Source organism: Eptesicus fuscus, chromosome 7 (genome assembly GCF_027574615.1).
Source record: "Eptesicus fuscus isolate TK198812 chromosome 7, DD_ASM_mEF_20220401, whole genome shotgun sequence".
In the NCBI taxonomy this organism is placed as follows: Eukaryota; Metazoa; Chordata; class Mammalia; order Chiroptera; family Vespertilionidae; genus Eptesicus; species Eptesicus fuscus.
Genome location: NC_072479.1, coordinates 85,241,905 through 85,260,539, shown reverse-complemented (window position 1 = coordinate 85,260,539; position 18,635 = coordinate 85,241,905). Strand labels below are relative to the sequence as shown.

General features: G+C 37.6%; 1 protein-coding gene and 1 pseudogene across 10 annotated transcripts; one reads left to right on the top strand and one right to left on the bottom strand.

The window, feature by feature from the left end:
* On the bottom strand, positions 1 to 18,635 carry CLEC7A (C-type lectin domain containing 7A). 10 transcript variants are annotated; one of them, XM_054719273.1, is made up of 7 exons: positions 18,382 to 18,635; positions 16,123 to 16,221; positions 14,267 to 14,404; positions 13,064 to 13,215; positions 10,761 to 10,879; positions 6,477 to 6,525; positions 1 to 708 (listed from the first exon to the last, which is right to left on the bottom strand). In XM_054719273.1, the coding sequence occupies exons 1-7, from the start codon at positions 18,482 to 18,484 to the stop codon at positions 532 to 534; spliced, it is 837 nt and encodes a 278-aa protein (XP_054575248.1). In that variant the 5' UTR covers positions 18,485 to 18,635; the 3' UTR covers positions 1 to 531. The 10 variants fall into 10 exon arrangements, with proteins under 10 accessions (XP_054575248.1, XP_054575249.1, XP_054575250.1 ...); XM_054719274.1 differs by lacking the exon at positions 6,477 to 6,525; XM_054719275.1 differs by lacking the exon at positions 14,267 to 14,404.
* On the top strand, positions 724 to 2,074 carry LOC129149823 (chromobox protein homolog 3-like; annotated as a pseudogene).

Below are 18,635 nucleotides of genomic sequence, written 5' to 3'. Positions count from 1 at the left end.
TTGTTTACTTTCACAACTTTTATTCAACATAGTACTCAAAGTCCTAGTCACAGCAATCAAACAAAGAAAAAAAAAGGCATCCAAATTGGAAAGAAAGAAGTAAAACTGTCATTTTTTTATAGATGACATGATACTATATAGGGAGAATCTTAAAGATTTCACACACACAAAAAAAAAAATATTGGAATTAATACATGTATTCAGTAAAGTAGCAGGATACAAAATTAATATTCAGAAATTGATTGCATTTTTATATACCAATAACAAACTATCAGAAAGAAAAATTAAGAAAATAATTCCATTTACAATTGCATCAGAAAATAATAAACTACCTGGCAATGAATTTAACCAAGGAGGTTAAAGACCTGTACTCAGAAAAATAATTATAAGAAGATACAAATAAATGGAAGCATATACCATGTTCATGGATAGAAAAAAAATTATCATTAAAATGTTTATACTATCCAAAGCAATCTATAGATTCAATGCAATCTCTATAAAAATACCAATGGCATGGCCCCTTGCTGTTACCTAGTGTGGGCAGCACGAATCCCTCTCCAGGCGCAGCCCCACGTGCATTTTCCCGGCTCCCTCCCCCTCGTAAGTGGCTTGAGCTGAAGGTGTGCAGGGCCTGAGACACTGGAGAAGCCTGAGAAGTGGGACTGGACACGGAGCTGTATGGAGACAGTGAATAATAGCTCTTCCAGTCTGCAATAAAAAAAAATGGCCTCCAATAAAACTACATTGCAAAAAATGGGAAAGAACAGAATGGAAAAAGTAAAAAAGTTGAAGAAGCAGAGCCTGAAGAATTTATAGTGGAAAAAGTATTGGACCGATGTGTAGTGAATGGGAAGGTGGAGTATTTCCTGAAGTAGAAAGGATTCACAGATGCTGATGAGAAAGCTAAAAGGCTAATTCCAATGTAACCCTGATATTTGGGGGTGGGGGTGGGGGGGGGGGCTAGCAATCTGAATCTGTGCCAGCAAGCCCAGTGTACATTCTTGATAACCTATAATTAAGTAATTGCGCCTTTCTCCACAAACTGGTCTTGCAAGACCTGTTACCTAAATGCTCACATTTTTACAGAGGCCATAAACCATGACACAGCCCCCGGAGAGGGGTTATCAGCCTGGCGCCAGGCCAAGCCCTTAGGTATGGTCTCAAGACCCCAACACCTGGGGCTTTTTGCAAAGCCCATGAAAGGTCCAGAAATATAATACATATTTGGAGGACAAAAGAAACCAAAAGGGGATAAAAGAGGAGCTTCCAGCCCTAACTCGTTTGGCCCAGTGGATAGAACATCGACCTGTGGACTGAAAGGTCCAAGGTTTGATTCCAGTCTAGGGAATGTACCTTGGTTTCCGGCACATCCCCAGTCGGGAGTGTGCAGGAGGCAGCTGAATTGATGTTTCTCTCTCATCGATGTTTCTAACTCTCTATTCCTCTCCCTCTCCCTTCCTCTCTGTAAAAAATCAATAAAATATATTTTAAAATAAATAAAAAATAAATAAATAAAAGAGGGGCTTCCACCATATTGGTTTGCTCAGAATTTGAGAGGTAACCTCCTCTGAGGCCGCTGGCATAATAAAGCTGTGTAACTCCATTTCTCTAAGTGTTGCTTGGTTTGTCTCCTGTCGACAATACTTGGGAACCTGAAGAAAATTTAGATTGTCCAGAGTTAATTGAAGCATTTCTTAATTCTCAAAAAGCAGGTAAAGAAAAAGATGGTACAAAAAGAAAGTCTTTATCGGACAGTGAATCTGATGATAGCAAATCAAAGAAGAAAAGACATGCTGCTGATAAACCAAGAGGCTTTACCAGAGGTCTTGATCCTGAATAAATAATTGGTGCCACAGACAGCAGTGGAGAGTTAATGTTTCTCATGAAATGGAAAGATTCAGATGAGGCTGATTTAGTGCTGGCAAAAGAGGCAAATACGAAGTGTCCTCAAATTGTAATTGCTTTCTATGAAGAAACACTAACTTGGCATTCTTGTCCAGAAGACAAAGCCCAATAAATGTTTGCATTGCTTTTTATATATATTTATACATATATATAAAATCTGGGTCTTGTTTTTTTTATTTTTATTTTATTAGTGTGAAGAAAGAACTACATTATAATGAAAATCAAGTTTGATATGTTTGTTTTGAAGTAGTGCTGGGGAGTTGTTGGGGGGTTGCATCTATAGCAATGGTTACTTTGAACAAAAGCTTTCTGTAGTTGCTTCCTTTATCAGAAAAGAACATTTGATACCATGTTGTTGTATTTTTTCCTCTGCATTAGAGAAGCTTTTCTAAATGTTGGGAGAAATCTCCATAGTCATTACTCAGTCAGAATTTGTATGTGCCTAAGGATCATTGTGGGTTTTTTGTTTAGGGGGAGGGGGGGTTAGGAGGGAAGGTGTGTATACATATGTAAATGATTTTCTTTCTCTCTTTTTTTCTTTCTTTCTTTCTTTCTTTCTTTCTTTCTTTCTTTCTTTCTTTCTTTCTTTCTTTCTTTCTTTCTTTTTCTTTCCTTTTACCAAAACAAAACCATTTCACAACCATAGATAAGCTCATGTTTCTGAGCTGCCATCATTTTCAGCAACCTAAGAAAAAAATCATTTGAAGTTAAATTGAAATTTTTCCTGAAGCTTTTAATGTTTGAAATTAGATCATTTGTAATTAATTGGGCAATTTAAATATAATGTAAGCAGTTTAAATTGGACAATTTAAAGTAGACATATCAGAATCCATATTTACAATCATAAATGCAAGTTTATTTGCAAAACACCCTGAAAAGAAAATTTTATCACTGCCAATAACCTCCTCACCCAAATGAGAAAACTAGGCAAACCCTGATGTGTTTTAATTAGTTAAGCAACACTTATTTAAAGGTTTCACCTCGTAAAATGTTCCTTTACAAGAGGTTGAAATCCCTGTGCTATATTGACTAAAAAATTAGGGTCAAGGAATGTGTAAGACTTTATTCATGGATACCTAATCAGATTGTTAGAGACCGTGGCAATTTAGGACCTGCTGTAATAAATGGGTGAACAAACTTTTTGTAATCTAAACTCTTGATCTGCATATTTTCTCTTTACTCCAACTCATAAATTTTAGAATTATCTCTTCTAGATCCATGAAAAATGTCATTGGTATATTTTTTAAGAAATATAAAACTATTCCTTCATATTTGCCTCTTTTGCCAGCACTAAAATTTAAGCAAATAAGTGTTGCTTAACTAATTAAAACACATCAGAGTTTGCCTAGTTTTCTCATTTGGGTGAGGAGGTTATTGGCAGTGATAAAATTTTCTTTTATGTAGGTTCAGTCTCAGTATTTGGGGCACTGGTTCAACAAAAGCCAGGAAAAACAATAGCTTTGTAGTAAACAGAATGTTACCCAACTGTATATTGTTTACTTTATTGTAAATACTGGTAAACAGTGGTTAATAGTTTTATATTCCTTAAAAAATATACCAATGACATTTTTCATGGATCTAGAAGAGATAATTCTAAAATTTATATGAAACCACAAAAAATCCTGAATAGCCAAAGCAATCTTGAGAAAGAACAACGAAAGTTGTAGATATCATGCTACCTCATAGCAAACTACACTACAAGGCTATAGTAATCAAAGCAGCATGATATGGGCATAAAAACAGACTGAGATTGATGGAACAGACTAGAGAGCCCGGAAATAAACTCATGCCTATATGGTCAATTAATCTATGACAACAGATCAAAATATACAATGGACTAAAGACAGTTTATTCAATAGTGTTGAGAAAATTGGACACATACATGCAAAATATAAAATGAAATTAGGCCACGTTCTTACAACATATAAAAGACAAAATTCAAAATGGATTAAAGACTTAAATGTAAATCCCCAAACCATAAGACTCCTAGAAAAAAATATAGGCAGTAAACTGTATAACATTGCTCTTAATAATGTATTTTCTGATATATCTCCACAGGTAAGGGAAACAAACAAAAAAGAATAAGCAAATGGGACTATATCAAGCTAAAAAAGTTTTTGCACAGCAAAAACAAACATCAAGAAAATGAAAAGACAACTTACTAATCCTGAGAAGATATTTGCCAATGATAAGGGGTTAATATCAAAAATTTTAAAGAACTCATACAACTTAATAAAAAAGCAAACAATACAAATAAATGGGCAGACGACCTGTATACACATTTCTCTAAAGAGGACATACAGATGGCTAATAGACATATGAACAGATGCTCAAAATCACTAACCAGAGAAATACAAATTAAAACCACCATGAGATACCACCTGTCAGAATGGCTATAATCAATAATCAACAAACAACAAGTGTTGGTGAGGATGTGGAGGGAAGGGACTGTTGGTGGGAATGCAAATTGGTGCAGCCACTGTGGAAAACAGTATGGAGATTCCTCAAAAATTAAAAATAGAACTACCTTGCCCTAGCTGGTTTGGCTCAGTGGATACAGTGTTGGCCTGTGGACTGAAGCGTCCTGGGTTTGATTCCGGTCAAGGGCACATGCCTGGTTTGCGGGGCTCAATTCCCAGTCAGGGGAATGCAGGAGGCAGCTGATAAATGATTCTCTTTCATCATTGATGTTTCTATCTTTCTCTCCCTTTCCTTTCCTCTCTGAAATCTATAAAAATATATTTAAAAAATAATAAACTACATTATGACCCAAAAATTCTACTTCTGGGAATTTAGTCAAAGAAATCCAAAACACTAATTCCAAAAGGTATATGCACCTCTATGTGCATTGCAGCATTATTTATAATAACCAAGATATGGAAGCAACCTAAGTGTCCATCAATAGATGATTGGATTAAAAAGAGGTGGTACATATGCAATTGAATATTACTTGGCTATAAAAAATGAAATCTTACCATTTGAGACAATAGGGATGGACCTTGAGGGTATTATGTTAAGTGAAATAAGTCAGACAGAGAAATACAAATACCAAATTATTTTATGTTTATGTTTAATCAAAAGCACAAAATAAACAAACAAAACAGAAACAGGCTCATACATACAGAGAACAGTCTGATAGTTGACAGATGAAAAGAGGGGTGGAGGGCTGGGTGAAAAAGGTGAAGGATTAGTAAGTACAATTTGATAATTACAAAATAATCCTGGACATGTAGAGTACAGCATAGGAAATAGAGTCAATAATATTATAATAACTATGTATGGTTCCAGGTGGGTATAGGATTACCAGTGGGATCATTTGGTAAAATATATAAATATTTAACCACCATGGTGTACACCTGAAACTAATATAAAATAATATTGATTGTCAACTCTAATTGAAAAATAAAAGTATTAAATTTTTAAAAATGTGACTAAACAACCAAAAAAGGAGAAAGCTTTCTTTTAGGAGCAGTTTCCCTACAATTACACATTACAGGCGATCTTATTAATCGGAGATGTGACAGACATATTTTCTGGGCTATTTAATTGAAAAGGGAAAAAAAAGATAGAATTCCCACTTTTTATGGAAGTTTTGGTCACAATTATGATCATATTGATGAACAAAATAAAAAATAGCTCTGATTATAGTGAAGCTATTTTGATTTTTTTATTTAGCTATGCAGAATTATATTGTGCCTTTGACCTGTGTCTGATGATGCACTGCTAAACGTGGAGGAACAAATCGCAGAGACACCCCATGTACACTCCAGTGGCACTTTTTAAGGATAAGAATTACTTTGTTAGAGCCAGAAATTAAGATCTCCTGAAACACCAAGGAATTCTGATTAATCCCAGGTAAATGCCAGGTCAATTGAAGAATAAAGATTCAAGTTATGCTATACTAGCTCCATTAGAACATAATACTGGACTACCAATTGAGTTAATGTACAGAAATCACAATCTTTCCATCCTGTCTCTCAGCTAAGATTAAGGTTGGCTGAGCTCTTTAGATATTTCCAGCATTTATTTTGACCTCAAATATCTCTCATTTGTGTTTTGTTTCCTTCCCTCCTTACTACCCTATATAATAAAAGTCCAGCAACCATAACAGTGTAATGACCAGAACGACTGATTGACCAGTCGCTATGAAGTGCTTTGGCCACGTCCCTCCAGCCCGCAGTCTCAGATTGCTGGATTGCTAATGGGGAACTGGGGTGGGTGGCAGTGGGGCAGGACTGGAGACTGGCAAGTGGGCAGAAGGCAGACCTCTTGGTCCCTGCCCCAGCCCGCAGGCTCAAATTGATCGCCCGGCCAACCAAGACTCGGGGTGGGTGGAGGCGGCAGGGCAGGACTGGGGACTGGCGAGCAGGAGAAAGATGGCCCTGATCACAGGCTAGGCCTAGAGACCCTACGCGCACATGATTTCATGCACTGGGCCTCTAGGCTTATATACTTCACTCGGCTCCCCCATGACAACACCCACATCATTATATCAACTACTTCTTCTCACAAATGCCATATGAGAGCACACTACAAAGCTGGTCATAAATTATTGACATGTGAATCCATACACAATTGTGGGATGAGTTTTCCTGGGTAGCTGTGCTTCTGATTTGAAACCTATTAAAATAAAATGCAATGAGATAATTAGAACAAACATAAAGAATACAGACTACTATTCACACAATGCTGAAATAAATTGTTGAGGATATTAGTAAAAAGAATTCGTAAGTGTCTACATTTATTAGAAAAGGAGACTTGAATTTAGATTGCGTTAGTTCTCAAATGGTAACATATCCTTCATTATCTATCTATATATATATAAAAGCCTAAGCAACCATTACAACTGAACGACCAGAAAGGTCAGAACAACTGGTCAACCAGTCGCTATGATGTGCACTGACCAACAGGGGCCAGACGTTCAATACCTGGAGCTTCACCCAGGTGGTTAGTGCACTCCCACAGCCAACCTCCCATGGCCCCTCCCCCTATCCGGCCCGCCAACCTTCCACAGCTCTTCCCACGGCCGGCCAGCCCCCCAGTAGACCTCAATCACCGGCCAGGCCGAGAGACCCCACCCATACATGAATTCATGCACCAGGCCCCTAGTTAAGGTATAAAAGTGACTGAAAAATGTGTTGTTTTTTTTAATTGAATTTATTGGGGTCACATTGGTTAATGAAATCATACAGGTTGCAAGTGTACAATTCCATAAAACATCATCTGCATACTGCATTGTGCACTCACCACTCAAAGTCAAGTTTCTTTCCACCACCATTTATCCCCGCTTTTGCCTTCTTCCACCTCTCCCCACCCCCTTTATTTGTTTGTTTAGTTTTGTTTAATCCCTTAACCTTTTTCACCCAGCTCCCCAACCCCTCTCACCTCTGACAGCTGTCAGTTTGTTCTCATTATCTATGAGTCTGCTTCTATTTTGTTTGTTAGTTTATTTTGTTCATTAGATTCCACATATGAATGCACTCATATGGTATTTGTCTTTTTCTGACAAGTTTATTTCACTTAGCACAGTACTCTCCAGGTCCATTCATGCTGTCACAAAAAGTAAGATTTCCTTCTTTTGTATGGCAGACTAGTATTCTATTGTGTAAATATACCACAGCTTTTTGTTGTTAATCTTCACTGGAAGATATTTTCCATTGATTTTTAGAGAGAATGGAAGGAAGAGGGGGAGACAGAGAGCAAGAAGCATTGATGTGAGAGAGATATAATAATTGGTTATCTCCTGCACATGCCTGGCCCAGGGCCAAGGGATCAAACCCACAACCATTCAGACTGCAGGCTGATGCTCTATCCACTGAGCAAAACCAGCTAGGGGCCTACCTCAGCTTTTTTATCCCCTCACCTATTGATGGGTAGTGGGTCTGCTTATGTGTTACTGTTTTTATTTGTTTTATTTAATTTTTCTAAAGGTCTGCTTATGATTTTAAGAAATAGTACTACTTGCATGAAATTAAATAAAGCTTCAGACAAAACAATTAATATTCTATAGGCAGTTCTTTGCTTATCTCTCAAACTCTTTTCTAGAAGTATATTTATCAAATAAAGCAACAGTTTAGTGAAATTATTATTGGGTATATTAGTGAGTAGACCAAGTAGAATAGTTACTGCTGAAAATGATCTAGAACTGAATGAGGAATCAGAGATAGCAAAGGCCATTTTAAGAAGGGGAGAAAAAAAACTATATATTTCAATGCATCCTAAAAGCAGGATTATATTAGCATACAATGTAAAAAAAAAAAAAAAAAGAATACAATGTCAGACAATTACATTAACTACCATGGGTAAGTGGAAGTATGGCTCTGTTCTATTTGCTCTTCAGTCTCCTGAAGGAGCAGTACTAAATACTCAAGCTACAAGGACATCACTGAGCCTCAGGGTAAAAATTATAATCTGATACTCTTCATCTTGCCTATCTATCTCCCCTTGGCACTGTGCTGGAGGATTGAGAGAATTCTTCTGTAAAAAGGACTAGGCTAAGGGCATGAAACAATTTTGATCAAGGCTTCTGGGAGAATTCTGACCAGTGTTCTCCAAAAATCTTACCTGACATCCAAAAGTTTTTGTTGTTGTTTTTTTTTTTTTTGGATATGGACATATCTAGATTAAATTACAGCCACCCAGAAAACCAAGGCATAGTAATGTATCAAAATATTAATTTGGAACCCCTCTTTTGATTTTAATAAGAGAACATTATTTCTAATATGAGAGGCCCAGTGCACGAATTTGTGCACCAGTGAGGTCCCTCGGCCTGGCCTGCGAAATTGGGCTGACCCCGGCTCTCTGACATCCCCCAAGGGGTCCTGGATTGCGAGAGGGTGCAGGCCAGGCCGAGGGACCCCACTGGTGCACAATCGGGGCCAAGGAGAGACATGGGAGGTTAGCCAGCCGTGGAGGGATTGTGGGAGGGTTCTAGGGCAGGTCCAGCCCATCTTGCTCAGTCCTGATCTGCCAGACCCCAACAGCAAGCTAATCTATCAATCAGAGCATCTGCCTCCTAATGGTCAGTGCACATCATAGTGAGTGGTCGAGCAGTCTTAGCATATCATTAGCATATTACGCTTTGATTGGTTGACCAGTCGACCAGCCAACCAGATACTTAGCATATTAGGATTTTATTATATAGGATATATCATCAGGCAAGAGGGACAAAAGAAAGAATAAACAAATGGGATTACATTAAACTAAAAAAGTCTTTACACAGAAAAAAATATCAAGAAAATGAAAAGACAACTTACTAATCCTAAGAAGGTATTTGCCAATGATACATCTGGTAAGGGGTTAATATCCAAAATTTATAAAGAACTCATACAACTTAATAAAAAAAAATACAAAAAAAAAATGGGCAGAGGACCTGAATACACATTTCTCCATAGAGAACATACAGATGGCTAATGGACATATGAAAAGATGCTCAAAATCACTAACCATCAGAGAAATGCAACCAAAACCACTATAAGATATCACCTCACACCTGTTAGAATAGCTATCATCAATAATCAATAAACAACAAGTGTTGATGAGGATATGAAGAAAAGAGACCCCTCGTGCACTGTTGGTGGGAATGCAAATTGGTGCAGCCACTATGGAGATTCCTCAAAAATTAAAAATAGAACTACCTTATGCCCTGCTAGTGTTGCTCAATGGTTGAGCATTGACCTATGAACCAGGAGGTCATGGTTCACATGCCTGTGTTGCAGGTTCAATCCCCAGTGTGGGGCATGTGGGAAGTGGCAAATCAGTGATTCTCTCCCATTATTGATGTTTCTATCTCCCTATCCCTCACGCCTTCTCTCTGAAATCTATAAAAATATATTTTAAAAAATAGAACTACCTTATAACCCAGCAATTCTACTTCTGGGAATTTATTCAAAGAAATCCAAAACACTAATTCCAAAAAAAATATGCACCCCTATGTGCATTGCAGTGTTATTTACAATAGCCAAGATATTGAAGCAACCCAAGTGCCCATCAACAGATGATAAGATGAAAAAGAGGTGGTACATATATCCAATAGAATATTACTTGGTCATAAAAAAATTGAAATCTTATAAGTTGTGACAACATGGATGGACCTTGAGCATATTATACTAAGTAAAATAAGTCAGACAGAAAGACAAATACCATAAGATTTAATTTATATCTGTAATCTCTCAGAGGGAAGTGGGGGTGGCAGAAAGAGATTAACCAAAGAATTTATATGCATACTAGAGGCCTGGTGCATGAAATTCATGCACGGGTAGGGTCCCTAGGCCTGGCCAGTGATCAGGGCCAATTAGGGCCTTCCTTCCCCAGTTGCCGGCTGCTGGCTGCCAGCTGCAGGCCGGGGCCTTCCTTCATTCTGCCCTTCCCCTGGTGGTCAGTACATGTCATAGCCAGTGATCAAACTCCCAGTCACCTGGTTGAACTCCTGAGGGGACACTTTGCATTTTAGCCTTTTATATATATATAGATATGTATTGCTCATGGACATAGACAATAGGGTGGTAAAGGCCTGGGATGGGATAGGAACTGGGTGGAAGAGACAAATCAGGTTCTTAACTGCTTGATATGTTCTTCCTTTTCTAAGAAAAGGTATGAGAATTTATCTCTCTAGATCAGCGGTTCTCAACCTGTGGGTCGCGACCCCTTTGGGGGTCAAATGACCCTTTCACAGGGGTCACCTAAGACCATCGGAAAACACAGATATTTACATAACGATTCATAACAGTAGCAAAATTACAGTTATGAAGTAGCAACGAAAATAATTTTATGGTTGGGGGTCACCACAACATGAGGAACTGTATTAAAGGGTCGCAGCATTAGGAAGGTTGAGAACCACTGCTCTAGATACTTACAAGTTAGGAGAGAACTTTGAGCCATCCTCCCAGAGCCATGGTCCTTCAGCCTGAGGGCGAGAGAGCCCTATCCAAAATGAGTTCTCAGGTTGGGAAGACACTTGCTTTGCTATAAATTCCTGTAGGGAAACATAAACACAAATACACGTCAAGAATAGAGAGATAAACAGAGATGATAGAGATAGAAAGACAGAGAAGAGACAGAGAGATGTTCTTATAGGCACCATGAGTCACCTTGGTGAAGGATACATGTGTACACTGGCATCAACCTCGAGAGAAGGTCTTTATCTGACCTTCAATCCTAAATGATAGCTTTGCTGGGTAGAGTAATCTTGGTTGCAGGTTCTTGCTATTCATCACTTTGAATATTTCTTGCCACTCCCTTCTGGCCGGCATAGTTTCTGTTGAGAAATCAGCTGGTAGGTAACTAACTGTTTTTCTCTTGCTGCTTTTAATATTCTCTCCTTGTCTTTTGCCCTTGGCATTTTAATTATGATGTGTCTTAGTGTGGTCCTCTTTGGATTCCTCTTGTTTGGGGTTCTCTGTGTTGCCTGGACTTGTAAGTGGTAGGGGAAGTTCTCTGTCATTATTTCTTCAAATAGGTTTTCAATATCTTGCTCTCTCTCTCTCTTCTTCTGGCACCCCCATAATTCAGATGTTGGTACACTTGAAGTTGTCCCAGAGGATTCTTACACTATCTTCATATTTTTGGATTCTCTTTTCTTTTTGATTGTCCGGTTGGGTGTTTTTTGCTTCTTCATATTTCCAGTCTTTGACTTGATTCTTGGTATCCTCTAGTCTGCTGTTGAATCTCTGTATATTATTCTTTATTTCAGTCAGTGTATACTTAATTTATGATTGGTCCTTTTTCATATCCTTGAGGGTCTCACTAAGTTTCTCAGAGGTTTCTAGAAGACTCTTGAGTAACCTTATAACTATGGTTTTGAACTCTATATTCAGTATTTTGCTTTCAGCCATTTCTTTCATTTGTGACTTGTTTATTTGTCTCCGCATTTTGGCTGCTTCCCTGTGTTTGTTTCTATGTACTGGGTAGCTGCTAAGTCTCCTTGAGTTGATAGAGTGACCTTGTGTGATAGGTGTCCTATAGGGCCCAGTGGCTCAGCCTCCCCAGTCACCTGAGGTGGACACTCTTGGTGCACCCCTTTGTGGGCTATTTGCACAGCCTTGTTGTAGTTAACCCTTGATTGCTGTTGGTATCACTGGGAGGAACTGACCTTAAGGCCAATTGGCTGTGATGACCAGATGCGTCTACACTGAAAGATATGTTGTGCAGGAGACACCCTTATGGGGCAGGACTTACTTCAGTGGGGCTTTGGTGCTCACTGAGTCTGCCCCTTGAGTGTGTCTCTTATGGATGTGAAGAGTTGTAATCTGGTATGGTCTCACTCTGACCACTGGATACACTGGCTCTTGGATCTCCAAGGAGGTGCAAGGTTAGCCACTGTCTGGAGCCACCCAGCAGGAGCTACAGAGACATCTGCAGATTCCTCCTCTTTGTATGGGGTTCGGAAGTGCCTAGATGAGGCCCAGCTGTGAAGCAAGGCCAGCTGCTGCTGCTGGGCCTTGGGCCTTCTTTTGGGAGCTCTGGGCTCTCTGACCCAGCTGCAGTTTGACAGGTTTTAAGCAGAGAAAGGACAGGCCATTCATATGCAAAAGCTGATGCCTACAGCTTGGGTGGGGTTGTACATTGGGTGTGGCGAAGTCTCTGGGAATCAACAGGGCAGAGCAAATAGCAATGGCTGCCAGTCAGCCCTGCACTGGAGAGGTCCCTGGGTCTCCGCGTCCCGCGCCCCCATGCAGGAACAATGATCGCTGCAAGTACCTACGCGAGAAAGCTGCACTCGTGTTCCTGTCCCGATGCCAGATAGTCCAGTTTCTCTGCATATGTGTCTGGGTCCCCCAGAGTCTCACCTGGAACTGGAGTTCAGAGCAAGTGGGAGCCTGTATCTCCCTCCCGATTAAAAGAGCAGCACATCCAGGTGCCAATACTTTCTGTGTCTCTGCACATCTTACCAGTCTCAATGCTCTTTCTTCATCTCTCTAGTTGTGGAACTTCCACTCAGCCAGCTTTCCTGCAGTTCTGGGTGGTAGTTGTTCTGCCTTTTAGTTGTAATTTTGATGTGGTTGTGAGAGGCAGCAAGTATAGGTGTTTACCTATGCCACCATCTTGGTTCTCTTCCAATATCAGTTTTTCTTAAGGAAGATTATCATTACCTGGAATCTATCTCTATTTTTCTGATCAATATAGACTACAGATAACTATAGCTGAAATCTACACTTACCAATTCTTTTGAACTATCTATCTTCAGGAGATAAGAGTCCAGTTGTGAGCACTGTCTTTTACTTTCATTCCAGGAATTCAGTGATGTGCCAAATAGGTAACAGCTATTCTCGTGTGCAATCCAGTTAGGGGGACAAGAGCTGGAAAGAACTCCTGGAAATAGAAGATAACTATGATGTGGTGCAAGCACCATGCATCCTGAGGACACAATAAATAATTAATGAATCACCATCAAAATATTTCCTTTTCAATTCAAACTATAAGATATGACTTTACAAAATAGGACATATTAAAATGTCCCCATTCATTTAAAATTTAAAATTGAATTAATTATAAAAGTATTTTAGACAGTCAACCTTCCTTTCTTTCTTATCCATCATTCCTTCAAATTCAGCTAGGAACTCCATTTCTTCATAATTCTTCAAATAAATCAACTCAAAATAAATCATTGAGGTATATGGTAATTTCATGTTAACTTTTTACAGGTATGAGATCCATTTCAGAAGGCAATTTTCCAAATGAAAAAAGTGTAAGAACAGTTATTCATGTTACAGATTATTGATGTTTCATAATATTAGCTACTTGATACAAATCATGAGGAAGGATGGGTACACAGATGGAAAATTGAAGTAAAAGTGTTATCATATTCAATTATGATACAATTAGAAGATCAAGTGTATATAAAATTGTAGTGAAATTGTATGATAAAAAATTAATTTAACTAGAGTTTTCAGGAATATATCTATTAGGTCTATCTCTTCTATATATGTGTCATTTAGCCTCTTAATTCTTGCCAACATGTTTCCTTCTTTCCTTTATCTCTCCCTTTTTTCCTTTCTGATGTGCTATTTTTTATTCTTAGTATATCACTGTAAAATGTCAGTTCCCCAAAGGCAAATAATATATTTCAAATTATAAAATCTCCTGTAGATCTAAACACATAGACAGGGATAAATGAGTTACTGATTTGGAAAAAAAAATCCAACTTAGAACTGTTCAGCCAAGTACATGGATATTTATGATGTAACATCATCGTATATATGACAGGGGCATTTTAGACTGAGATAATACTGATGTGTGCTTTCTTTGAATGTACAATCACTGCATATAAAAGTTTTCTCTTCCCCAACCCTTCCAAGCCATAACACTGATAATTAACCCTCCTGAATCAAGAATTCCATTAATCATTTAACTTTGCCCTTGCCTGTGGTTGTGAGAGCTTTGGGATAATCCACAGCCTCTTCTAAAGATGATTGTGTGGGTTGATTGTGGTTCTCTTTATTTCTTGATGGAAAATTCTCATTCTTCAATGAGTTGTTTCCTGAATTGGATCTCCAAATACCTTCATATACCAATAATAGTGACAAAAGGATCATTCTACTATGTTTGAAAATTTAAACTCCAAAATCCATATTTTTGTTGTAATATAAAGACTAATTCAAAAGAATATATGCATTCCGTGTTCACTGCAGTCTTGTTTATAATAGCCAAGATATGGAAACAACCCAAGAAACCATCAATAGACAAGCAGGCAAAAAAGGTGTGAGGTATATATATCTATCTATATATATATATAGATATATATAGATAGATATATATATATGGAATACGACTAAGCCATAAAAAAGAATGAAATCTTGGAAGATATTATGCTAAATGAAATAAATCAGTCAGAGAAAGACCAATACCATATGATTCCACTTACAGCATATATGGAATCTAAAGAACAAAATACATGAACAAGTAAAATAGAAACAGATTTGTAGATATATAGACAGCAGACTGATGATGGCCAGAGAGATACTTTTTTTTTTAATCATCTCCCAAGGATATGGGTTTTTGTTGTTGTTTGTTTGTTTTACTGATTTTAAAAAGAAAGTAAGGAAGAGGGCCAGGGAGAGAGAGAGAGAGAGAGAGAGAGAGAGAGAGAGAGAGAGAGAGAGAAACATTGATGCAAGAAGCATTGATCATTTGCCTCACACACATGCCCAGACAAAGAATGGAACCTGCAATCTGGGCCTATACTCTGACTGGGAACTGACCATGACCCTTTGGTGCATGGGACGACACTTCAACCAACTCAGCCATACCAGCCAGGGAAAGCGATACATTTTTTATTAATGATAAACAGATAACACATTGCTGATGCAGAGGTAAAGATTGATAGCTGGTAGATAAATAGATGATAGACAGATTAAATAGATGGGAGGGATTCAACTATTCTACCATTAAGATGGTATAGTAAAACAAGGAAAAAGGAAGCAGAGAAGAAGAAAGTATTAAAGAGAAAGCAGGAAGCACATAGAATAAAGTCAATTGCAGCTATGATAAATTTTAAATAATAATAAATCTTCTATCTTTTTTTTTTTACTTTTTTAGAATGAGAGCTCCTTGAGAACCTGCCCAGTACCTATAACGTAGACTGTACTCAATAAACATTTGATAATTAAATAATCTAATAAAGACTCTCTGAAGGCAAAATAGTACTTTATTGACAATGGAATGCATGAGATATAAAATCTAAGGGGATTTATTCATCCATTATAAAATATCTACTAAGCACTTAATAAGTGCCTCAGGTAATTTCTGCTGTTTCCCAATGGCATTTCTATTAAAGATGAGGTATAAAACAGTTTTCTTAAATCAGAATAGCTTGTAGTCTTGTTAGGGAATTTATTTTATTAGAAAGATAGCACCACTTTGTACTTTCTTCTTCACTTCCACAGGTTTCCTTTCATTAGTTTATTCCAGAAATTCCACAGCTTTGAAACCAGGAAGATAGTGGAGCAATGTAGTTCAGAGTATGAATTTTTTAGACACGTTGCCTAAATTCCTAATCATGGTCCTACCACTAACTAGTTTATGATCCTTAAAAAGTAAAATAGCCTCCCAGACTCTTACTTCCCTTATAAGTAAAATGAGAATTAATAGCACCAATTGAATAGGGTTAATATATAGACTAAATTACATTATGCATGTCAAGCTTTTAAAAGAATGTCTGGCACATTATAAATGCTTGTTAAATATATGTTGCTGTTAATCTTCTACAGTAGTACTCACCCATAGTACCCAGGACTATAGCTATCACCAGTATTACCAAGCATAGGATTCCCAAAGTCATAGCAATGGAACGCCAAGGAAGAGATGCAGCACAAGGTCCTGATGGAGACAGAGGGAACAGGGATTGGATGAAGAAATGAGATGCCTGGCCAGTGTGACTCAGTGGATGAGCATCAACCTGTGAACCAGGAGATCATGGTTCAATTCCCAGTCAAGGCAAATGCCTCCTGGTTGTGGGCTCGATCACTAGTAGGGGGCATGCAGCTGGCAGGCAATAGATGATTCTCTTTCCTCATTGATGTTTTTATCTCTCTCTTCCTCTGCTTTCCTCTCCCTGAAATCAATAGAAACATATTTTATTTTATTTATTTTTATATATATTTTTACTGATTTCAGAGAGCAAGGGAGAGGGAAGAGATAGAAATATCAATGATGAAAGAGAATCATTGATTGACTGCCTCTTTATACCCCCCACTGGGGATCGTGCCCACAACTCAGGCTGTGCCCTTGACTGGAACTGAACCCGGGACCATTCAGTCTGCAGGCTGATCCTCTAACCACTGAGCAAAACTGGCTAGGGCAGAAACATCTTTTTAAAAAAAGAAATAGGATGATGGATCATGGTACACTTCAATTCTGCAATTCATCCAAATCTGGCAAATTCTGAAGTGAATCATTAATCACTGATATCCTGATTATCTAGTTATCTAGGATTAGTCTGAATTTTTACCCACCTTTAGCATATCTCTTTGGGTTCTGGAATTATAATTTGAGCACAGTGCCTTTGTAGCTATGCACTCCTAATTTCAGTTCCACATTGATGTCTATAGGTCTTGACATTACCAGGATTCCTGAAATCCCACTCATTCTTAGAAGAGATAGCTTCATGTAGGGGAAATAATAGTGATTACTACAGGTGATCTTCCCTTTTTATGTAGGTGTTGCATGACTTAGGGCAAATTACTTCTTTTTTCAAAAAAATTCTCCTTGTGAAAAATGAGGTAATACTATTTCAAAGAATTATTGTGGGAATTAAGCAAGCTAACACATGGAAAAGCACCTAGTTTAGAGACTACTAGCAGATTATAGGTAACTCACTGTGTGTCTATACATATGCATGAACACACACACACCTTCCTACCACTTGCATCATCCAGTTTTTCCACTCTTTCCCAACAGGTTGCCCCAAAAAAAGAATTGTGTAAGTGGTGAGAGCAAAATAATTGTGCAATGTGAATGACCAGAAAGCAGAAGAGAGCAAATTCTGATGTCAAACCCTGTGAATAATTTTTTTCTTGATAATAGGGAATTCATTTTATGTTAGCATCACCACTCCAAGAATATAGTTTTGCCTCTGACTGAGGATAAGCAGTTAAGAGCACTTCAGAGAATTGTCAGATAGGAGTATTACAGAGGAGACTAAATGGAAGAAAAAGATCTTTTAATGCTCTTCTCCATATTCCACTTCTTTCACATTTTCTTTAAGACTCATGAGTTACTAATAGGACCTTTTCATCTAACGCATATATTTTTCTTCACTGGTTTACAAAAAATTCCTTTTGTTTTTTAAAAACATCCAAATCAAGCTCTTACCACAAACACATAAAAAATCAGATTCAGTATTCTAAAGCCTATAACTTCCAACTTCCCTTTTGGCCTTTACCACAAAATCACAGTTTGTTTTTATCTCTCACCTATCTTCCATCTTTTCATTCTTCTCTTTCTTATCTCTAATATCTTGATATGGTTTATGTATACACTTATTTCAGTTTTCTTGACCTCCATTCTACAATTTAATTCTATCAAACTAGTCACTTTTATTGAAATTCTTTCATCTTTGCAGCTTATCATACTTATTACCAGTTCCTCGCTGCTGACCTATTTCTGTAGAACAGATATTGTGAGTACTTTCTATCATCCTCATAATTAATTTAAATATGAATGATTAGTCACTGAATGGTTGCTACAAGAAAAGGCTTATCTTCAGTGACTTTGGAAAACCTTTTAAAATATTAACATATTAATATTTTAAAATATTAATGTATTAATATTTTAAAAGGTTTTCTGAACTTTGTACTATCTTTGCAATTTGTCTTTAAATCTAAAACTGTTCTAAAAAGTAAATGTTTTTTGAAAAATAATATATATATGTCTATTAATAAAACCTTTACATTCACAAGTCTTTCAAATTTTCTCCACTTGGTTAAGTTTTTTAGTTGATGAGAATGAAAATGTGGAAAGCAGAAAGTAAAAAAATACCTTTCTCTGAGGACACAGGTCTCCTGGTGATGCCTCTAGAGCTGAACTGCAATTGAGTATATCCATCTTCATCCAAATTTTCTAGCTCAGATCGGTATGCCATTATTCCATTGAGTTCCTCAAGTGACACTGCATTCGAGAGCTCTTCCCTCTCTTCTAAGACAATTGCCTGTGGACCAAAGAGGATCTATGAAGCAAGTCATGTGTGTTATGCATTTAATGAGCTTTAACAAGTTGAGCTTAACTAAGTAGTA